The sequence below is a fragment of the Aptenodytes forsteri genome, unplaced genomic scaffold, assembly GCF_000699145.1.
Source record: "Aptenodytes forsteri isolate BGI_AS27 unplaced genomic scaffold, ASM69914v1 Scaffold3, whole genome shotgun sequence".
Lineage (NCBI taxonomy): Eukaryota > Metazoa > Chordata > Aves > Sphenisciformes > Spheniscidae > Aptenodytes > Aptenodytes forsteri.
The window spans coordinates 1,654,554-1,679,015 of NW_008795283.1; the positions used below are offsets into that span (position 1 = coordinate 1,654,554).

Consider the following 24,462-nt stretch of genomic DNA (forward strand, 5'->3'; position numbering starts at 1 on the left):
AAGTCCTTGACTAGTGTAAGCACTACCTAGCAACAACTAAAACATCGGTGTGTTATCAACATTGTTCTCATCCTAAATCCAAAACACAGCACTGTACCAGCTACTAGGAAGAAAATTAACTCTATCCCAGCCGAAACCAGGACATAAGTACATCTGGCATAATAGGAAAACAGTAACTTTGCTGCTCATGTTTTAAATTTAATTGCACCAGTTCATATCATTATAACTTTCTCTAATGTATCCATCAGAATGTCTGAGCGTTTGGCAGGTAAACGTGGTTTATTAAAAATAGTGGCAAAATATCTTTCAAAAGAAAATAGTGCATGATGTACAAATGTGTTGCAAATTCTAGTAATCTAAAATATAGGTAATTTGGAAAATGAAAAGCTTTCTGTAAGTGCAAAGTATTAGAATAGGCTTTTTCTTCTTACTGTAAAACTTCACTAGATGTCAGTGTGGAAAGTATTTTTACATAAAAGCTATGTGAATTGTAGAATGAGAAGTGTTGATTCCTTTAACACCGGCAGAATTAGGATGGCACTTACTAGAATTTGATAGTTGGAGGGTTTCTCAATATGTAATTTATTTGCAGAACACAGTTTCAGGACAACCAAAGCAATTTTGATAAGTTCGCACTGAATTCTGAAAATTGTTTCTGTTCAAATAGACATAAAAAAGTGAAAATTTGTTTCAGTACTTACAGAAAGTTTTGAGATTTTTATTAAAAATCAAAAAGACATTTTAAAACATAATTAAAAACAATTTTTAGGGTTAAAACAGACTTTTTGGTTTTGTTTTATATTGTTGATTATTTTGAGTCAGCAAAAATTTTAATGTATATTTTCTTGGTGTTGGTTTGCGAAAGCTGGACTTGTTTGTATGAGGGTAGCAAGTATATTTTCACATGGCTCAAGACAGAGTTTAGGCATTAACTTACGCATTTAGAAAAGAAAAAAAATGCATATATATTTATATATGTTTAAGTTTGATTAAGGAAAGCATTCCTAATCTGTAAGTGTGCTTGTGCATTCTTTTAACTGTATTATGTGTTTATATGACATTTGAAGAATCAGACTATCTCTGTTCCTACATAAGAAGGTTGGTTGGTTGGGGTTTTTTGGGTTTGAGGTTTTTTTTGAGGGGGGGGGGGGGGGGTGTTTTTTTTAGGGTTGTTTTATTGAAGCTTCAGTGCTTTTATTGAAGCTTTAAGGTTTGGTCTCCTATGAGATAGACTTTTCCCTTTAAATGAATTCCTTTGTGTTTCTGAACTGATATACCAAGCAAAAGATAATGGTTTAGATATTGTATGGTGCCTTTGGTTTTGCTATATTGTTAAAATAAGCTGCTACCAGGACTAGTTTACCAGGATGAGCCTAACTGAACAGTCAGTGAACACGTGAACACAGGTATGTCTGCTGAAGCACAGAACTAAAGAGGACACCTTCTCCAATCCTATTCTGACAGCAATGAAAAGATAAGACAAGAGGAACATAGTCTGCTTGCATGCTGGCTTCAACTGCCAGTTCACGATTTCTCTCTTTTGAAGTTACTTGCTTTTAACAGAAACTTAAGTGACCTTTCTGTTTTTTGGAGTTACCACAAGGAGGTTGATTCTGTCCAGAGTTAGGATATGACTAAGGGAATGATAAGGAAAAGCTTAAACTGTATGTGCACTCTTTTTCCAGCTTTAACTTGGGTAGTAGGCACATAGCCATTCAAAAGCAATCTTTTAAAAATATGGTAAAAAATGTTGATTCTGCAGGAGTTGCATCCAAAAGTTGTATTTCATCTTTATTATTTCCTGCTATTAAGTATCTTCCGTTTAGCAGCAAAAAGGGTTTTTTTTCCCTAAATACTGGCATCACAAACTCACACCCTATGTGAGTCCTTACATATACCTTAGGTATGCTTTCACTGGCATGTCCACTACTCTCAGAAAGTTGGTGCAGATGGAAGCAATTAACCCTATAATTTGGAGATAGCAAATCATTCTTTAGTAAATATTCAAGAACTCTTATTAAAGTTCCTTTTGTATTTGTGCAACTTTTATTCAAAGTAAAAGCTTTTGCTTTTACCAATAAAGATCCCATGATTTTGAATGCAGGAGTTTGACATTTTTCATATTAGAATTGGACTTTCCATCTGCATACATTGGTTAATGCTGTACTAATAGAAACTATATAACATGGTGATGGATTAACTGAAATACGCAGAAAACGTGTTTGAAAATGTAAATGTCAAATATATATATTAACAGCAGATGCATTTTAAAGGATTTTGAGAGGTTTGTTAAAATGTTGCAAAGAACTCACATATAAGTTGAGGGATGATGAAACTGATATTTAAGAACTTAAAATCTTTTAGTAATTTCATTAATTTTTCATAAATTATACCCACACTTTGAGGAGAAGAAGAGGAATTTTGTAAGCACTGCTTTATGTAACATTTCCTTTTTCTGAACTGTACCTTAAGGGTGTTTAGTTTATGTCCTGTATTTCATGAAGTTTAAGTGGCTGCAGCAGGACAGGTATAGCATACTAAAGAGGCTTTACAAAGGCACCTTGAGAAATTGTCTTTTCATGTTTTTAAAATAGGCGTCTTACTCCTTTTGCTGTTTTCTCTGTCAATGTTTTGTGACGGCCGACTCAGCAAATTCTGCAACTCTTGTTCCAGGCTAAGAATCTTTGTGACCAGTGGTCCACATTTTGGCCCACAGGAAAGAACACGTTACTGCCTTACTTTTCACCCCTTTCTGTGATGATAAATAAATGCATTAAATCCTCTGATAGTAAATCAGGCTGAACCACTCTTGCCTTTCTTGCATAGTTTACACCATGGATCTTCAGCATGTTCTACCCAATTCACCTGGGAGGTCTTACACTTTTGTTTCGTGTTTGGAAGAAAGTGAAAAGGAAATTTGGGAAAAACTGCACAGAATACTTAGCAACTGTTGGGTTGCAGGGAAACCAAGATGTAGCAAAGTCCAGGAATGCCAGCTTTCAGATCCTGTATTGGAGAGCTCTGCCATTCTGACTTTAAGGTGAGAGGTGTGGTTGGGTCTATACATTGTGCTGGTTCATCTTTATGCATGCAGCAAAATTTGCTTTTCCGTGCGAGGACCTTTCAAAAACACCAAGGGTCTTGCTGTTAGTTCCAGAGATGTGGGGTTTTTTTCTCTGTTGGAATATTTTATTTTATACCAGCAGAAACAGTTTTTGCACTGAATTTTACTGTGAAATGAAATTTATGCTAGCATACTCAGAGCAAGGTTTAAGGCATTAATTTATGTTTTATAAATCAAATAAATAAATGTGCACCTGCAAATCAAGCTGGATGCGAAAGCATGCAAATCATTGATTAAATGCTTGAGTACATTATTCTTGGAACTGAAAGCTGTAGAACCCTTGTTAGTTTTGATGACCTTATATATGAGAAATCTAGGTATGCTTAAGTGCTTGCTGAAGTATGGGATGGTTTGGTTGTCGTATTAGCTTTTAACTTAATGTAATAACTTGCATTTCCCATGGCGTTATCATGAGAAAATGTATGGTCCAGAGTTTGGGATTGTAGGTCTTTTTTTGATCCATCTGGAAGCAAGTGGAAGATTTGGATTTTGAGAGATTACTGGTGCACCATGTACCGTAACTCTGGGAACTGCTGCTGTAAGAAGATTTTATATTGCTCCTTTGGAAATGTCTGCATTGATTTCCGTCAGAGGCTGCATGAAATATTTTTTTGTTTAACTGTCTGTGTTCTATGCAGATCTTAGGAAAGTGTCAAAGGACACAAAGCCAGGTTTTGCATCTAGTCTCAGCTGCCTCCCCAGTATTCAGAAGTATTCCTATCCAAGCGTATGCAGTAGCCCTACCTAAGTGTTTTTCATGTGTTAAATATTATAAATAATGTAGTTAAAGGATGTTGTGAATGAAGTTGCACGAAATGCTATGTTTTGCCTTGCCCTTCTCTGTTACCGAAGACTGTATGCCAAAGAGTTTGGCATAAGTACAACCTTTGTTGTACTTTACAACCTTTACAAGCTGTGTTCCTTTAATTCCTTAAGTGAAACGGCACTCAGCTTGGCTGTAGTTTACACTGCATTTCCTGAGTTCTGGGGTTTATCCTCTCTTGTCTACAGCTTCTCACTCTGCTCATAAGCCACAATTTGGAATATTTATGACACAGACTTTTGTAACAATTTATGGGAGTCTTTTCTTCTCAAGGATGATTAAAGTTGGCTGATCCATGCAAGATTACTGATTTTCCATTTAGAGGAGTTAGGAATATGATAAATGTTTTCAAAGAAGATATTCTATTGGAGAGCCAAAACTGGTGGTTCTGGTTTATTCTAAGCTTAAAAAATGGGTGGGGAGAACAAAATGAAGAATTTCATATGAACAGTCATTTTGTGGACCCTCTGTGTTGTGGATACTGCAGGAGAATTGTGTCCCATCTATTTATGCTGGTGTGAGCAGATGAAAAATAAAAAAAAGCTTAATTCCTGTTCATTATATTCAAGCCATCATCCTTCCCCATTTCCAAAGTAAAAGCTGAAATCTTTCTCAGTGGGATATTATTTTGTGGAGGATAGGGTGGGAAAGGATACTCATATTTTAGTAAAAATAACTAACTAGTTTTAGGGTAGAAACATCTTCTACCGCCTTCTGGAAATGCTTGCTGGAGGGAAAGTTTTATAAGACTTTGGCATACAAATATTTGGTCAGTACATGCCAGTCTCTAGACACAAGTATACAACTTACTGCACTGACTTATGTGAGAGGAGACTGTTGAAAGCACAGTCCTCTTCTCGTTACGTGGTTGTCTCCTGACAGTTTCCTTGCTTAGTAGTTGAACCCTTAATTTTAGAAGATGTAATATATTCAAGACTTTGTTTGCGCTAAAACCCATGGCCACAAATAGTAAGTGGACAAATAAATAATAATGGTTGTAGCTGAGAGAGAGACTGCTTGTGAAAGTGGACTATTTAAATTACAGATCCAGGCATACGTGTATTGTGGATGACAGGGATGCTACCCTGAAAATTAGAACGTGAATCAACTTGCTCCTCCTCTCTGAATGCTGAACAGGATTGACTCTGCTAATCTGCTTTGTATTCCTGTGTTTCATAGAATCATAGAATAGTTTGGGTTGGAAGGGACCTTTAAAGGTCATCTAGTCCAACCTCCCTGCAATGAGCAGGGACATCTTCAACTAGATCAGGTTGCTCAGAGCCCCGTCAAGCCTGACCTTGAATCTACCACCTCTCTGGGCAACCTGTTCCAGTGTTTCACCACCCTCATTGTAAAAAATTTCTTCCTTATATCTAGTCTGAATCTACCCGGTTTTAGTTTAAAACCATTACCCCTTGTCCTATCGCAACAGGGGCCCTACTAAAGTCTGTCCCCATCTTTCTTACAAGCCCCATTTAAGTAATGAAATGCCACAATCGGGTCTCCCTGGAGCCTCTTCTCCAGGCTGAATAACCCCAGCTCTCAGCCTTTCCTCATAGGAGAGGTGTTCCATCCCTCTGAACATCAAAAGGGGATAGTGATGGTGTTCTTTGGGTTCCTTCGTGGAAGAGCTTTCCATATCTTAGAGGTAAAGTTAGTGACATTCACAAATTTCACAGTTGCTCTCTGTATTATTTGTTTCTGAACCGAAATGAACTGTGGTCACTGAGGATCAGCGCAAAATTGTTACCTAGAGAATTTTTTTAGTAGCAGCACATTTAGGTTTGTAACTGTACCAGAAATATTTGTGTCACAAACAAAAATTTCCCTTTACTAAAACGAGTGTAGAGAGGCCAACAGTTTATCACATTGCACTGCAGGAGTCCCTGGTTTGGTAGGGGCTGCAAGCACCAGGTATTCCTGCTTTGCTCTGAAGTGATGCCCCTTGTCTGCACCCCGAGGTGCACCTTTTTTTCCACCTAGAAATTCTGTCCAGGTTCTAATTGAAAAACTGAAATGTCAGCCTTAAAATGAGAAGTGGCAGCCACATTTTAAATGGTTTTTAGGTACTTACAGCCTCAAATAGCTGCCTACTAAGATTTCTAAGAATACTTTTGTGCTTAACCCCTGTTACTTTTAGCAACCTAAGAATTTTGTTTAAAGTCTGTATCTTTGGGAACCTTTTGAAGTTAAGTAAGGGTAAATCTGAAGGAACAGCGGAATGTGAAATGGGACAAAATTCTAATTTGAAAACTTTGTTCTTAAACCTTTTTTGAGATTTGTCTATATACCTGCCCTTACACTTCCAATTGATGTAATATGAAATAAGCCTGTATTGTGCAAAATACTCAGAAATGTTCCATTCATTTTTGCCGCAAGTGCTACATAGGGGGAAAAAAAAAAAACCCACACCCCAGAAAAAAAAATACTGAAGGCTTGAAAAATTATGTTTACAGTTTTGGTTTTGAAGCCTTGCAGACAGCATCTCATGAAAACTGTCTGAATACTTGCATCAAGTATTTCAATAGTTTTTCAGTAAGAATTTAATGTGAAGTTATGCTGTAATTATAAGTCAACACATCTTTGAATTCCCTATTTAGAGACAAAGCTTGAATTTAAATGGATCTTAAAGGACCATCTGAGATTTTGCCTGACATGGAGGAGTCCTCTAGTGTAAAGGGATATTGTTTTCTGTTCCTTCCTGCCTCCTAAATAACGGTGCAGAGGACACTGCCAGACTGTTATGGCATTTGGGCATTGTCTGCTGCCCCCATCATATTTACTAATAGAGATTTGTATTCATAATTTAGCTGATGATTCATTTGCCCGTACATAGCTGAATACTTGTAGCTCATTTGGCAGTACGTGTGTTGGCATAGCAGTCATTGTGGAAGCAAAATGTATGTGTTTGTATTTGGATCTTGTGGCAGATGTCTAATATAAAGGGGCTACCACTTTGGCATGGGCACTTTCCTGGCTCTGCCCGCATTTTAAGTGTCCCTGGTTATGATCTGTGATCGTGGCTAATATTGATGTTTATCTGCCTTTTCAGAATGAAAATAGCACCGTTCTGTTTTCCTTTTTCTGTTCTTGTGATGTTGCAAAGATAGTGCAGCATGGTACAAACACTGTGGAAACAGAACTTTATAATATACTTTTTCTCAACTGCCATATTGGTTCTGAAAACAATTTGTAACCTATCTGTCTCCATTTGGCAACTGAAAAGCAGGGGTTTGCAACCAAAGCTTTAGAACGTGCAGGTGACTCAATTTCTGTGTGGAGTCAAGTATGTTGAAATTATTCTACGTGGGTAAGTACGTAGGGAACAAAAAAGGTAAAGATAAGAGGAAATACATACTTGCTCCCCCCCCCCCCCCCCCGGACATGGTTTAGTGGGCATGGTGGTGTTGGGTTGACGGTTGGACTCGATGATCTTAGAGGTCTTTTCCAACCTCAATGATTCTATGATTCTATTCTATTCTATAGTTTGCCCTCAAAACAGGGTTTAACTACTCTTTTTGGTAAGTTAATTTGCTGAATAAAATTCCTGCTTCTAAAGAAGAAGCAGTTTCTCTTCATTTCTCATTTACAGGATAACGTTTTCCTGAGAAATTTAAACCAGCCTCTTTCATTTCTACATTTTTGTCAATATTAAAGCTACAGCATCAAACAGTTATGAGTATTGGGATGCTGTGTCTCAGTTTTAGCTAGTCTTCTCCCTTTGTGCAGGCAGAGGAGAATGAATACACGAGGAAGTCTGGGGACAGAAGGGCCTGGAAGGGAGGAGAAGCGGCAGTAACTTCACTGCTTGTTTCTCTTTACCTTGCACAAATGTGGCCATGCAAACACCACACATTAAACAAACACACTAAAAATTGCTAAAATAAAATTTGATAATGGGGATATTGAGCTGTCTTTGTAAGTTAAATTCTGGCTGTGGTTAATTAAGTAAAAATGCTGCTCCAACCATGTTATCTTGGGTGCCTTATTATTAAATGAAGGGAAAACGCAGGAGGAAATAAAACTCTCTTGCTTCTTTACTTGCTGGAGCATTTATTTCCCCTTGTCCATATGTGTATTGTGAGAACACCAAGCATAACAAATAATGATTGCATTTAGTTCTGAATACAGTGAGGTCCACGATCACTCTTACCTCTGTGAAAGCAAGCTCCAAAGCCTGTCTGGCTGCCCAAAGAGTTCGCATTTCTGCACATGTGATGGATGGGTTCGTTGTTCTAATGAAGCATGGCTGCTGTTGGAGGTCATGGTCACAGAAGAAGAGATGCAAGCCATCTTTAATGAAGGGCAGTTCTATGGAGGCCTTGAATGCCAAGGCAGAGATGTAGCATTTTATTTTTTATTTTATGTAGAGGGCCAGTGCAGGGACAGTACCTTGTTTTACAAGTTGTTTTTTTTAATTAGAAAGAAGGTGGGAGCTGTATCCTGTACAAACTTTAACCATTTTAGATGTTTTGGCTTAGTTCCCAAGTGTAATGAATCTGGAGGTTGCAAATGCATGTATTTCTATGGCCAGATCTCTGATCAGATAGGGAAATCAAACCTCTGGCCATGCACAGATGGTGTTAGACTTGCGTGTATTTTAAGTATCTCTGAAGATCAGGAGCTTGTGTTGGGGCAGAATTTGAAGGTGGATCTTCTCATTGACCAGGCAAATTCTATAACTTGTGTTCCCTCCTTTTTCTTTTCTAGACTGCTTATAGGCATTTGAGGTTGGTTGTGACGAGGGTAACTGAACCCTTTTCATTCAGATCAAGAAGAAGTAAATTAAGAATAACAACTTTTCTTCACTGAACTAGTCATAGTGGGACTATTGCACCGTGGATGTAGAACTAAACACATTACCAGTCTCCTTACACATCTGGTTTGTTGTAACATTGGTTGTATTTAAGGTCTAAAAGTGAGAATGTTTTCTCATGGTGGATTTATTTGATATTTTAATTGATTAGCCTAAAGACTGTGTCTGAATACTGCATATGTGGCTGATGTCTGTTTGAGGAGAACGTAAAACGCTTTCTCTAAGCATGAAGAATGCTAATTATCTTTTTCCCCTTTGCTTCTACTCTTAGGCCTGTGGGAGACAGATGTTACTTAGCAAAGGCAGGAATGAACATAACTTCTTCTGGGCTCAGAAGAAGTTAAAACGTGGAACACATCTGCTATGGTTCACTGACATTTCTGTTCTTAGATTTGTTCTTTGAACAAACTTCTCTGAAAGGTGGCAGGAATCACCAGCATTGTCGGTACAGAATCGAAACTAGGAAAGAGCTGTGTGTTCACCAGAAAATTGGAAGTTTGACTCATGCTTAGACTTTGAAAACCAGAATATATTGTATACCTATGCACTGAACACAACATTCAGGAGTAAAATATGTAATGTGATCACAATTTTGTCTTTCTTGGTCTTTCTTGTTTCATTTGTTTAAGGCTTTTTTGGTTTGACAGTTTCAGAAAGTTACAGATTTAAGTATGTAAGGTAATGCAAGTGCAGGGCTAGTTACAAATGTGCTTCCTTTTTGATTTGAAAAGTTTGGCTGTTGACCGCTTTTCAGCCCTATTCTTGTACTGTGTTCATCATTCTGGTATCTGAACAAACAGCACATAAACTCATTTAGAGGAAAGGAGGGTTTGCATGTACCAATATTTAGTTTATTTGAGGGATTTCTTTTAAAAAAAAAATTCTTAAAAGCAAACGTTTTTGCTATATTCTTGTTTGTCTTGCAGGCTGATCCAGCTTTGAAAGAAAAATTAAAACAGAACACTGTGACACTGGAATCTGAATATGAGGTAAAATAAGTTTGTCGCTTGGGGCTCATAGCCTTGGCTACCCTTGATTACCCTGGCTGCTGGTGGGTTGTATCTGTCCCTAACTAAAATTAGATCAGCCATCTGCCTTTGACTCACTGATGTCCAATAAAAACAAGGTTTTATGTAAAGAAAGGTTTTTGAACATGCAGTGCTTCTTTCTGAACACAGCTTTACTTTGATGTCCAGGTGCCAAGTACAGTGGTACAAATAAATTCCACTATTTCTGTGGTTAACCTAGTCTATAAATGTAGAGCTGATGTTGGCCTTAGATGGAATGTGTATATGTATATGTCAACACTTCTACTACATAGGTTTTGATGATCTTTAGACCAAATTACAGAACAATGTGCTTGATGTGCTTTCTGTTATTTCTTTCTTCTGAAATTTATGTGTATCTTTCAAACAACTGCTGTTCCTTTTTCACTATTTCAGAAAATTTTATAGAGAAATATTTAATTCTTTCCTCAACAATGTATTTTCTCCAAACATTACTGAGCTCCAAAATGGCTGTTTTGGCCAGTTTAATATCCTAACATGCAAAAAGCCATGTTAGGAAAACTGGAAAAAGCCTCCCTGTATCCAGAAACAAAGGATAAACCTATTTAAGATAACTTCTAATGTTTTAAAATTACTTGGATCAAATGCACAGCTGACACTTTATCTAGCTCTGTGGTCTTTATGCTGAACACAGGTTTTCTTTTTCTTCCCATACCATATTCCTGACACAAGCCTTTGAAGAGCTTGATTGCACCCATAGCTCTCATACTTAGGTGTCCAAATGGCAGTACATGGTCTTACTAATAAAACCTTTCTATTATATTACTCTTTTGTGGTTTGTCTGAAATAAAAATAAAACTCACCTTTTGTATTTTTACATGCCTAATTTCACAGAACATCTGCCTACGTGCCAGGTTTGTGATAGCATTTTACCATTATTGCAAACAGTTTTGGGCCATCCCCCTTCTACAAGAACTGTGTTTTATGGTCTAAAAAAGATTTGATCCCTGAGTACATATGGAAAGCTCCAATGGAATCTCAAATCATCAAATCCATTAAGTTCTGATTGCCTCTGGGATTATTGTGTATCTCACTTTCCATAGAATATACTGCAAGGCTGCTCTGATTTATTTATGTGGAAGAACCATAAGCAGTAAAAAGAACCACATCTTCTCTGTTTAACTCACTACCTAACCTCAACATCAACTGATCAGTATTCAGATATGCCTTGCTTTCTCTCCAGAAGATAAGTAAATAGTTGAAGGATAATATTTAAATGGCCATAATTGCATTAGCTTTATGGATAAATCAATGGTAATAAAATACAACTGGCATAACAACATATTACAAGCCTGTTTGGGTAATGAGGCTCCTTCCTGACCGGTAGAAATGACAGAAGCAATCTTACTTTTTCTTAATCTAAACTGCAGAGAGTTCCCCAGCCGAAATTCTTCCAAAGTAGTGTTTGGGTGTTATAGAGGGCAGACCAGTTCAACAAAACAAATGGATTTGCATTTCCACATAGTGAAAAAAGATTCAGATTATTGTTTTGAACTCTAATCTCAATGTATACTTTACTACCGGCACCAACTTGCAAGCACTAGGCATATTGATTTCTTGCTTCAGTGAAACTTATGGAACTACCAGCAGTCATGCACATCCTTCGCAGGCTCTGCGCTGTGCGTGTGACAATTTTAGTCAATGTTACCTCTATATTCTGGTGGACAAAATCTAACCAATCACTGAGTTACAGCTGACATTTAGGAGAGTAGTTTTCTGTGGACCCCATGTGTTCTAGGCTAGGGTGGTTTTGGTGAGGTTTTTTCCCCTTTCTTTATTTTTTACTTGTCCAAAGTACAGCTCTTAAGAACATCTTCTAATTCTATATATAGGTCACATTGGAGGATTACACTGGTGGCTGTTACTAAATATGGTACGATAAGAGATCAAGGGCAGTTAAAAAAAAAGTTGCTGTTTTGATATGTAAAGCCTTATTTTACAATATTATTAGCACTGTATCTGCAGCTGTTACTGAGGATACCAAGCCAGCTTTTTTGAAGCATGGGTGCCTGATGCATGCAAATGTCTATTGGCCCTCCCTAAGACTTTAAAAAATATCTTACTGTCCTTACAGAAATGTACATATTGAATACATACTGAATTCTTTTAGAATGTCGTAATTTCTGCTATAAGCATACACCTTTATGGGCATATTGCAAAAGATAAAGACATTTCTGATATTTCAAACATGTTGAAGTCTGCATTTTGTCTCCAGTGTGGTGGTGGTGATGAAAAAGGTTGTAATCAAAGATTTAATCAATTTACTGTGAGGAAATTAACATGAAGACATTTTCTCACCTTCTAATTTACTAAATTATATCTTCTCAAACTATAGAAAATTTACTTTATTTCATATAGGAGTATTTCTGGCCAGGATACTATTTTGAGGACGAAAGAATTCGCATGTGTAATTTGTACTGCATTTCTTGTATCTCAGATCTGTTAGTAACAACATTTATCTTGTGCCTTGGGACATGCCAGAGGAGCAAGCTACCTTTGTATGTATTCTCCATTGTTTATGCATTCCTCTCACACACTTACATGTCCTCATATGGCCAGTTAGTCCTTGCTGTTCCCCTTTGCCTAATAAATCATGGCTCTGTCCACTAGTGACACCGGTACTAATGTGAATGTAGTTCTGCTGCTGAGCTGGGCCTTGTAGAACACACTGTAAAAAATGTCGAGTGTTTGACCTGTGACAAAAGCCTAGAGTATTTGATTTGAAAGCACAAAAATATTGTTTGAAAGAGGGGGATAAAAAACTGATTAATGCGATGAGTGAAAAACATTCTCATGGATGTTTAACAATCACAGTACGTTACTTTTCATTGGCTTAAATGCAATCTCAAAATAACATTCCTTATTCTAGCACTTGGTTTCAGTACTTTTGTGAAATTAATGGTCTAGTACATACTAAAAAATCTGGCCTCAGTCAGTTACATTAGACCCCAAAATAAGGAATTGTTGTTTAGGGTTTTTCAAGCAAATAAAAACATCTTTAAGAAGAATTTATTAACATTTTACAATGGGAAAATCAGTTAAGTTTGAATCAAATATGTGCTATCCAGTGGGAACTAATGGCAATTGAAGGCAGAGGAAAAAAATATCACAATAAATAAAAAATGTGAAGGATTGCTATGGAAACAGTGAATGAGAAGTTATGAAGCAGAGAAGATTGATAAAAGACGCTAAGGACATCAGAGAGTTGTCTGATAAGTAAGCTGACAAGGATGTGGGTAAGAGAATGGTGTTGCAGCAAACTAAGAATAAAATAATGAGGATGTAAAATCGTGAGTAACCACATTGGCGAAGTAGCAACATTCAAAAAATGTATTTGTATTTCTTTTAGAGAAAACAGTCCTTTGTATTCAAATCAGAAGAGACAAGGGATGTAGTCCCAAACCCCTGATAACCAAACAAGATGTTATTAGTATCTATTAAGCTCTGATGGTTTATAGCTGAGTTCCAAGAAAATGCTTGGAAGACTTCAGTGGCTGCTGAAAATCTCAATCTGGGAATGATGGTTCTCTGGGAATCATCACTGGGCAGGAAGGTGATATTTTTAAGTGTTCTGTGAGATTTGGGACGTATCTGGGCAATATTGAATACTTTTTTCAGTGATATGGAAGAAATTGTAAAATCACTACTGATGTGCAAGTTGCACATCAGTATTCAGAAAGTATTGAAATAGTAAAAGTATGGCAAGGCAGGGACAGAGAGCTGTTCCTACTACTTGGTAATCTGGGCCCATTAAATGAGCAAAGTACCTTTTAAAATAGCCAAAGTTATTTGTTTAAAAAACTGGAAATGCAGGCCGGAGTGGACTGCATTATGGAAAGCAGCAACTCTGGAAAAGATTTAGGAGTCAGTGAATAAATAATTCAGACTGATCTTCTACTGCGATGCTGTGGCACAAAGAGCTAATTCAGTCTTTATGAATATAAACAGGAATGATGGTAGGAAGAGGGGATTTTACTTCTAAGTGTGGCACTGATGAGGCTAGTACTGAAATGCTGGATCTACTTCTGGTGTCCACATTTTGAACAGGGCTTTAAAAATGGGATAGGTTGCAGAACAGGCTGAATATATTAACTTAGGGCTCGAGAAAATGCCTTAAAAGAAACTTAAAGATTTAAATCTTTTAAAGGTACCAAAAAGAATGTTAGTTATGTATAAATACCTTCATAAGAAGAAAGTGCTAGCTATTGAAGATTTTTTTTTTTAATTGCAGCAAAGATTCTAAAATTAGAAGTAAGGTCTATTATTAATAGATGGGGACATCATTTGAACGCAACAGCAAGAAAAAGGGGTTCTCTGTCTCTCAGAATATCAAAACTGTAATAAAGTTTTCCTTCAAATGGTTGCAAGCTATTGGACTCAGCATGGGATAAGTGAGGGAATATGCTGGTCTGCGAATAGTCAGTCTAGAGAATGCTGCTTGCCTGGCTTAAAGTATATGAATATTGAGCAGTTTTTGTTCCTCATAATTTGATAAACAACAAAAGGTCAACATTAGCTCTGGACAAAAGTTGTGTAACTGTTTGTCCTGAGAATTACAGCAAAAGTGTTGTAATTGCAGTATTAAAATGTTTATTCAGGACAGTTCAAAAAGTAAAATCAGCTATATGGAGGGGTGGCTTGGGAATATAACCTGTATATTTATTGTCTTAAGAGTAAAGAAGAATTTGAATAAGCTCTTCTAAAAAAGATTCAAGCCACTTAATGCTCGTTTGACTTAACTTTGGGGATTGTAGTGCCAGCAGGATGGATGAAATATTTTTTCAGGAAGGGACAGTGTAGTAACATAGTCATTTATAGTATTAAATAGATGCATCGAAGTGTGTGGACATGAGGGCTACTCTAGAAGGAAGGTGATTCCTGAATGCCAGTAGTTGAAATCTGCAAGTATCTTGTTGCTGCCATTATCAGTACCAGATGATTACCGATTTTGTTGTTTAAGAATTAACAGATGAGTGTACTGAATTGATTTACTTCAGCGTCTGTGAAGATACTAGTGGCTAAATACCTTGAGCTGTTCGAGAGATGACGAAGATGTTGGGGAAAAAAATCCCTTCTTAGTGACTGTTGTGACACTAAATGAGGTTGAGATATTATTCTTTCCCCCTTTAATCGCTCCATCCCTTCCATGCTCTCTTCTTTGTCGGTGCGTTGTCCAGCCTAGCCATTAGATTCCGACTGTCTTCCAGGTAGTGTCTGGGGTGAGTGGAGTTTCTTGCATTTCAGTTTATTCACATGTAAAATGGTCTTGAGAGTCTTTAATTCACTGTGAGTCTTCATCACTTAATGTTTTGTAGAGAAGGACAAAGTGGTGTTAGTTTATCATTAATGGAAACTGCCATGGGTAAGACCAGGAAAGGATTTTAGTTAAAATAGTTTGTGCTAGGCATTTTATTCTGAGTGGATGTACAGTCCATAGCCAAGTTATAGTTTGCTTCTCTTCTTATTGACATCTCAAAAGTCTTGTGTGCCAGAGTTCAAAATGTGATCAAAGAAGCACAAGAAGGTGGAATTTGGTGATGGTTATGGCACAGGAAGAGTTCTGGTGGAAAAGCCTTCTTGCAGGAAGACAGATATTTAGCCTCCAGAGGAAAGTTCACAGGGTATCGCCTTTTACTGGTCATTTTTCTGGAATTAATCTTTATTGAATAGTCCTGTAAATTCTTTCCTGGTCATGTTTATAACATATCTCTTTGCACAGGATTTTCCTTAACTGTGAGCTGTTTCTTTCATGTGTGTTGCATTTGCACTTTTCTTATCCCATAAGAAGACACTGCTTTCTCATAGATGGAAAACGAAGTGAGGCAATTAACAGTGCAACCAGACAGCAAACATGGTCAGGACGTACAAATGCCTGTTATAAATAATCTCTTCTCCTCACCCTTTCTTCTCTCTCCAAAATAGAATCCTTTGTAGCTGCTTGCACTCTGTGTATGCTTTTTTTTTTAATCTCAGAGGAACCAACCAACTCTTACCATGTTAGGGCTGACACTGTGTGTTGTCTCAGTCACAAAAAGAAGTTTGAGTAGAGAAAGTGGTACCCACGTAGCATGGCTGAATTCTTTCATTTATTGTCCTAAGGGATGCTGCTAGCTTCTACCAGGCAGTACTGGGAGCATTTTCTTATGCAGCTGACTAGGTGGAAATCTTAAGCCCTTCTGTCACACTAATGGGCTCCCAGTGGGGAATTGCTAGATCTTTGGTATGAAATATCTCTGAAGTAACTGTAGTATAGTGTATCAGAATTTAGCTACATAGCTGAGGCTGTATACGTTTCTCTCATTGACTGCCTCTGAAAAGGATAAAGCAAAACAGATAGTTTTGAAGGAAGCTTTTGTCTCAGCAACCAGGCAAAGTGGATTTTTGCAAGAATATCCTCCTGTTTGTTTTTCTTGGCTTTTTTTTCTTTTTTTGGGGGCCAATTTCATAAACGCTATCTGGAATATTCTGTGACTACCAGCATACTTCCAGATGATGCCCACATGGACACTCAGGCTAAATCTGAAATACTTTAAAAGATTGTTATACAATTCTCGCATGTTCTTTGCTTCTCAAATTATTGTTACCCATCTTTATTTAATGCTCAAACTATACTGTATGCAGTAGCAAGTTACTGTCAGAGAGTGGGTCACTGTCTGTCCTAAGAGGCTTACTGATCAAACGGAAAAGTGAGATGCAAGATGATGGTGGAGACTGACCATGGAGTTTGCACACTTTTTAACTAAATAATCAAACTTTAAAAAACTGAATGGGAAAGTTCCCTATTTCAACCCCTGACTTCATCGTATATTTGGTAAGACTTGAGTTTTGCCCAAGTATAACTGGGAGACATCACTGAGAAGTTCAGGGGCTGAGGGAAATGCTGTTGGCAATTCAATATGTAATACTCCATCTTGTTCATGGCAACTTCCCAGCAAGTCACTGGACAGCCAGTGTCCCGCTGTGCCATCTTACAGCTCTAACATGAAAATAAAGAAAGAGTCTTTAAGCACAATGCAGTTCAAAACCAAAATACCCTCCAACCATAGAAAGACCCCAGACCTTACCTTCTAAAACTTCCTCTTCATTCTTGTAAAAATTTAGATAGATGCCTTGATCCTTCTCAGAAGTCTTTCTGATTTGATTTTGAAGACCTGTTGGTTCTGATAGATTGAAAGGTAGATTTATTTGCAAGTTATTTGTGTACTGTACATTCAGCAGTATTGCTGAGAAGTAGCTTTACTGTCACTGGCAGTATAGCAGGGGACTAACACTCATATTACTATCCTCATCAAATAGACAGGGGATGTTAGCCACAGAGAAGAAACAGGAGGATTTTTTTTTCCTATGAGAAATTTGCCCAACAGCACAAATCAAACAGTAGCCACTGATGTCACTGAAAAAACTATGGCTGAAAGGATTGAGGTTGCTCTGTTAACATTTAGCCCAAACCATAGTTTCTACACAGAGGAAAGCATTCTGTTTCAGCATATAAATTGACAAGCAAGTTCTGGAAGAGAGATGAGTGGAAAATCAGCAGGAAAGTGTAGATAAGAAACAGAAGTCCTAAACTACACTAACTCTGTGTGAATGTTACCTGAACTAACTGAGGCCAGGATAGAGGCAAATTGTCCACACTTCCAAGTATTCATAGTCTTAGCAAGATGTTTGAAATAAACCTTCTCTGTAGTGTCAGGAGGCTTTTGTGTGCTCCAGACAGGGACATGCTGTGGAAATCCATATGATCTTCCTACCAGCCACAGAACTGTCATTTATTTGCACTTACTGCACTCCTGCGCTGTAAAAGGTCACATATCCCCTTCAGCCAAGCTCACCTTTACATAGTTGAAAAAGAGCCTGCAAACATCCCAAAAGTCTGTCCCTGCCTGCTCCTCTTCTAAAGGATTCTGCTGCAGTAACTAGGACATACCTTTACAAAGTTTAATATGATACAAAGTTGGCAAGATCCCAACTCAAAGTTGGGAAATTCCTTGGTCCTATTAACTTGGCTAGGTTTCCCAAGCTGTAAATTCAGAGATAAACCTTAATAAGCAGCACTTCTCTTTCTGGGGCACATTAACCGTAGCTTGATAAAACTTCCATATACAAGGGAAATGAAAACTACCCTAAATGTACTTCATTGCTTAATTAAAAGTGGAATTTGCTGAATTTTGGACGTTTGATCTTGAAGGCGTACTATTGCACTCATGCTATTCTTTATGTTGGATGTTTCAGAGTTTCATTTTTGCTCAAGAAAAGAAGATAAGCTGAAAGTAAATGACCCATGCATGAGTTCTCTTGACTTTACTCATAGAGCTTGTGAATCCTTTGGACTGAGAAGTCCATCTTGGGTGATGCAGGTGTAATGCATAAATGGCACTGGGTTATCCTCTGAGATTTAATGTGGTTTTTAAGACATTCTTCATTTTAGGAAGGGAAACTGCTTGTTATTTGGGAGGAAATCATGGCAAACCCTAATTCCTAGATGGAAGTCTATCTGCCTAATGTTATTTTCTGTTATTTTAAAAATTCCAGGCTGTATAATCATGTAGTTTTAATGTGCTATAATTGTTTGGTTTACTGAGTAATTTGTATCACTATAGCATCTTCACACAAAACTATGAGAGCACTCTGCGAACATTAATTAAACTCTGTGACACCTCTGAGATGGAGGCAAGTCTTCTCATTCTTCAAAGTGGGAAAATGATGCACAGACAAATCGGTGGTGCAGTTCCTTGATACACATCTTTTACAACATAGCCACCTAAAGATGTTTCTGTTCTCGCTCCGCCCAATGATTCCTTCAGCTGTGCCGGTTCAAGTGTTTGCATAGTCTTATACTCAAATAGGGTTCATTCATAAACAGTATGTATTTGTTTTCCTAATGAATTTCATTTTTCTGATTGGGGCACAGCCCCACATAGTGCTGAACTGGCATAACTAAAGGGAAAATAACCTATGGGGAAAGAGTCTCTTAATTACCATGGGTTAATTAATTGTGCCATAGGTGAATGGTATGGGATCCCACTGAAGTTAGAAACAAAACCTCTGTTGGTTTCATCATTGTGGTTTTTGCCAGTCTTCCGCAAAGCCAAAAAGAGCAGCAGCTCTCTGAATGCTTACATGCAAAAAAAAACCCCATTTCTTCCCCTAATGACAAAACCCCCTTATTCTGGTCATAGTATGCTGCTTGCTGACTTGCTTGTATACTAATAACATAAAAACTAAAACATTCTCTAGTTGGAAAAAATACTTCTTTTTAATCTGAGGATTAAATCACTAATCATGGGCTATTAAATCACAGATTATTAAATCACTAATTGCAGATATTAAATTATGTCACATCCTAAACAAAGTGAGTAACACCAAGTTTATATTAAGAAAATGAGATGTCAAAAAGGTGGCTCTGGGAAAGAGTTGTTAAAAAAACAATAAGGCCGTATCGGTGTGGTGATAAAGTTAAGATTTTCAGTCACACACAAGACAGCAGATTCAGTGTTAGCCTTAATTCTGTACCTCTGCATCTATATGTCATCATAGAGTTCCTCAATGTATCTTTTATGGTCTTCAAGCTGTTTTGACACCCTTGCAAAACCAGACTGGTTTAATGCATTTCTTTCACTACATCTTTCAGCCATGAGGATATTCTTCCCTGGTTCATCTTTTATCTGCAAATTGGTTTGCTTACTATAATGATGGGAAATAATTGTCTCTCTGAATTAGAGTAATTTCTTTCTGTGGCGCTCATCACAGAAGCTATTGCATCAAGCTGTAAAGTAAACAGGATTTTCTTATCCCTCCTTTCACACGTGGGAAACAGAGACTAAAGCCAAACATTTTTTGCAAGTGACCACCCTGATTTAACTCGGCCTGAGCACCAATAGCTCTAAATGAATTTCTGCAGATTTCAGTTTGTTTATTGTGGCATGAAGACTATCCTGCAAGAGTAGAATTCAAACTCTTTTTTAAATTTTATTTTATTTTAAGGCTGACAGAGGATTATGGCTTTTACTTAATATCAAGCCAGGCATTTGAACCAGCAATGAAGAAGTGAAGGTCTCTTTACATCCTTATCGGTACCTTTGCGCCAGGCAAGCTGTTTAACAAAAGTCTTAAAAGTCAAGTGTGTGGCAAACAGTTTAACTTTTTTTTTTTCCTCACTGTGCCTGTTTGCATAGCTGCATTTTTTTCTTGAATTTACAGCTTCTGCCAGTCCAGTACTTTTAAGAGGCAGTTTAGCTGATTTAGGAAGTGAATCAGTAGATTTAATGTACTACACTGATCTTACTTTAAACAGCTAATTTTCAATATCCTTTGGGCTATTTGAGACAAGCAGGAATAGTGGTGCTGGTCTGATCTGATTACATTTCATTGTAGTTTCCAATGACTGACTATTTAGTACACTTGAATTGGGAGAAAAAGCTTTTTGGTTTTCAGACTGCTGGATCATATGGCTTTCAAAAGCTGGAAGTAGTTTACCATCTTTATGTAATGTCTCCATGAAGTTAGGTGGGCAGAGTCCAGGTGGCTAAAGAGAAATAAAATAAGAAATTAAAAAGGCCCAACCAGTTTGAATGAAAGAGGTTGACTTCATCTGGGAGCAGAACTAGCTGCTTGCCTGGATTCTCACTGTACAGCTCAGGCAATCTGAAGGAGCTGTGTAACTTTGCAGCTTGTGCTGCACCTAATCCATAGAAGGACTGTCAGTTTGGTCTCCTTCTCGGCACTAAGATTCATTTAAAATGTAGCTATGTACGTGTCTTTGGCCTACATCTAATGTAGTCATTTATTCTGGGGTGATACTGTTGTAAGAATCTTCATGTCAGTGACCAAGCAAAAAGGTTAGGTTTTATTTAGTTGTATGTGAGGTAGTGTTGTGGTGTAGCCCGGGCTGGCAACTAAGCACCACACAGCTGCTCGCTCAGTCCCCGTCCCCCCCCGGTGGGATTGGGGGACAAAATCGGAAGGGTTAAAGTGAGAAAAACTCGTGGGTTGAGCTAAAGACAGTTTAACAGGTAAAGCAAAAGCCGTGCACACAAGCAAAGCAAAACAAGGAATTCATTCACTGCTTCCCATCGGCAGGCAGGTGTTCAGCCATCCCCAGGAAAGCAGGGCTCCATCACGCGTAACGGTTACTTGGGAAGACAAACACCATCGCCCCGAACATCCCCCCCTTCCTTCTTCTTCCCCCAGCTTTATATGCTGAGCATGACGTCATATAGTGTGGAATGCCCCTTTGGTCAGTTGGGGTCACCTGTCCCAGCTGTGTCCCCTCCCAACTTCTTGTGCACCCCCAGCCTGCTCTCGCTGGTGGGGTGGTGTGAGGAGCAGAAAAGGCCTTGACTCTGTGTAAGCACTGCTCAGCAGTAACAAAAACATCCCTGTGTTATCAACGCTGTCTCCAGCACAAATCCAAAACACAGCCTCATACTAGCTACTGTGAATAAAAATAACTATCCCAGCCAAAACCAGCACAGGTAGATACATGTGAAAATAGCTATACAGTAGGAAAGCATTGCAGAACAGATTTTCGGGTCCCCTTTCACCAGTGATATTCCTTCTTATGCTTATCCACATGCAACAGGAGTCCTCTATCCTTTCAAAACTTGATAGCATCAGTTTAGAAAATTAGATTGTCTAATCATGCTGCCTTCTGATGACTGAACAGATATGTGTCCCGTAAACTACTCATTTTTGCAGATACTGTCATGTGCCAGTAAGGAAGGTGCTTTCTTCTTGAATTGCAGCAAGGTATCAAAAACAATCTTTATATATGACACAAAATGTTAATGATCTCTATAAATATAATGAGAATAAAAAATAAAAATACAGTCTATGTATTCATTAGAATCTTTAATTCTTTATATTTTGATTGACAGAAATTAACTCTGTCAATAGATCTCATCTGTTCTATAGTTTGAGGCAGTGCCATTTACTGTACATAACCCTTGGTTGTTTTATTCTGTCACTATATCAGAGTGTTTTTTCCATATACCTTTACGCTTTCCATTGGAAACCGCCAAAATACTTTCTTGTACTGGTTTGTTTAGATTGTATAGTTTTGAAATATTTCCTGTTTTGGACAAACGTCCTCTCTGTAAAGCCTTTGTGAAATTTCAGGGGCAGATTAATATGAATTTTTGGTAAAGATCTACAGTATGCATGTCTCTTTTGATAGACTTCTTTATGTAGCCTATCTTTAGATACTACAAGTTTTGTTGTATAGATGTTAAATGTTGATTCTTGTTCAGACTTTGGGAGCTGAGCACCTTTGGGAATAGTTTAGATCCTCACAGCTGTGTGGAACCTTTGTGTTTAATAAAATCAGCATGTTTCCCTTCTACTAAAGCACAAGGTTATTTTCAGTGTAGTTTCCTTGAAGATTCCATTAGAATCAGATTTTAAATTCTGAATTTGCAATCAGAGTGGACAGTTGCTGCTGCGTGGGGTGATGGGTGCCTTTCCTCCTTCTCCTTCCTTCCATGTCAGCTCAGATCCCTTCCAGTTGAAATGAAGTACCAGCTAATCAAAAGATGTATAAAGTAGTGAAGACAATTCTTCAGAAAGACCTATGCCAACTCCACTGTATGAAAAATTCAGTTGCTCCTGCCTTGTGAAAGTCTGCTCTTTGTGCATGTGTTCTCATATATCTTCTGTTGAACGTTGCCTAATTTCTTTTGATATCTGACTAACCTCATTGCAATTTCCTCAATTGTAGAACAGGCAGAAAACTTCTACATAACATGAACTAATAGCAGCAGGTCTCTTCTGTTCTAGCTGTTGAATTATTCTGTGACTATTATTCAAGTCCCTCACTATTTGCCATTTATTTGGATGATTGATGGCAGGCAAATTAGACCACAGGCTCAGGGCAGGGTTAAGTATTTTCTGGTGTATTTTTACAGCATTTGCTGAGATGAGGCCCTGATCACAAATCAGAGGTTTAAGCCCCACTGCAGTACGTATCATTAATGGTATGCAGTATTGCCCTCTTCAGTAGCATGTAGAATAGCCCTGTTCTGGCAGTGGTGCAGACTCCCTCCTCAGTCTCCTGTTGGCAGAGCCCCATCGTGTCTGATGTGCCGTTGCAGACTGCAGGCTGGTATGTGTGACTTGAGGTCTGTGTCTGCTGGGAAGGGACTTCTATGTCTCTGCCAGTAGGACTGTGAAGGGGCAGTATATGTTTGTCTTCTTCAACTGCAGCACTTTGGTAGGTGAGGTCAGGAGGGCGCCTGTTCTTCATTTTTGTGCGCCTCTAAGGCTAGATAAATACTGCAGTCATTGGTACTTCTGAGTGGGGATGATAGGAATAGGCAAGAAGGTAAATAAAATCTAGATAGTTTTTAAGTATCTGACAGTTTGATCAGTTAGTGTATCTCATGTGTGACTTAGTGAGACCCCTATCTGTGATGGTTCGGTGCCATGAGAAACTCGGCAGCAGAAAGCATCACATACCTCTCTCAAGTTAAAACCACACGCGTTGAAGGGGATTGCACTGTTACTGTCTCTCTTTGTGCTAGATAATTCATCTTTTCCAGTATGCTTTGTATCTGTGCTGACGGGATTTTTCAGGTTACTAATTACTAATCTTCTGTTTGAGCTATACCAATGCTTATCATTCCTACTACTTCAGTACTTGGCAGACTTGCAGTTGAAGAACAGATCTGGAAAACAAGCTGAGAGAAGAAAGAAAAAGTGAATGCAAGGTATCTTCAGTGGTGTTCAGATGCTGTAGCGCTTCCTGTCCTACATGTTATTTATCTTTTGATAAGCAGATGCAGTAAGGTCCACCCTAGTCATTTATGTAGCTATACGGATAACTCCCAAATTTTTTTTCCTTGTTGAACTTCTTTTGTAGGGTAGGTGAAAGTTCATCAACCCAATAGTGATACTGAGTTTCTCGTGCAAAAAGAAAACAATTTAGAATAATACATACTTTAAATCATGGGGCTGTCAAGGTGACACTGTTATTTTTGCTGTTTATCTGCAGAAGCTGGAAAAGTCTGACTTGGATAACTGGGAGAACATCAGAGGACCCCGTCTGTGGGAAGATTCCAGGACTGTTCAGAAGCAACGGCGGGAGGCTCTCCGTCTCAAGAGAGAGTGACTGAGCAAGCCTACTTTGGTGCCTCTGCACAAAAAAAAAGAAGTCTCAGGCTGGACTGTCTTATTTTTTAATCCAGTGTCAGGAACAGACATGGGAGGAGGGGATTGCACTGAGCAATTCATGCCGTTGTGTATATAAGTAACTGTGAGATCAATCCAAAAGGCACTGTATTATATGAAGCTCTTTGTTTACATCCATTTGCACAGAGTTCCACAGGCTGTATATATGAATTATCAATTAAAAAAATAGCTGATTATTCTACTGAGAATATCCCATTTTTTTTCAATCCCTAGCGTTCAAAACTGAGATGCTTCAGCAAGGAATAACATTGCAGGAGTCACTTGTCAGTACCAGAAGTTGTTGTCCTAATGAGAGCAACAGTGCTGTCATCTAAATGTGTGTGACCAGATAAATGCTGCTTCAGGGAGCCCCTGCGTGACTTCCGGCTCTTAAGCTTGGAAGGGACTCCACAGGCCTATGAGCTGTTCGGAACAGTGAGTCCGTTTTTGGCTAAATAATATTCTTGTG

At 38.1% G+C, this 24,462-nt stretch overlaps 1 protein-coding gene across 2 annotated transcripts in view; it reads left to right on the plus strand.

Moving 5' to 3' along the window:
* The window catches only part of LOC103898899 (cytochrome c oxidase assembly protein COX16 homolog, mitochondrial), a 49,114-nt gene extending 24,918 nt beyond the window's left edge, over positions 1-24,196 (plus strand). The window contains exons 1-3 of one of the 2 annotated variants that reach the window (XM_019472071.1): positions 2,962-3,040; positions 9,690-9,752; positions 23,818-24,196. In XM_019472071.1, the coding sequence (XP_019327616.1) occupies positions 2,990-3,040; positions 9,690-9,752; positions 23,818-23,934 (231 nt within the window). In that variant the 5' untranslated portion in view covers positions 2,962-2,989 and the 3' untranslated portion in view covers positions 23,935-24,196. Of the gene's footprint in view, positions 1-2,961; positions 3,041-9,689; positions 9,753-23,817 lie in introns of those variants that run through there. The other variant, XM_009279274.2, reaches the window with a different exon arrangement.
* The last annotated feature ends 266 nt before the right edge of the window (positions 24,197-24,462 follow it).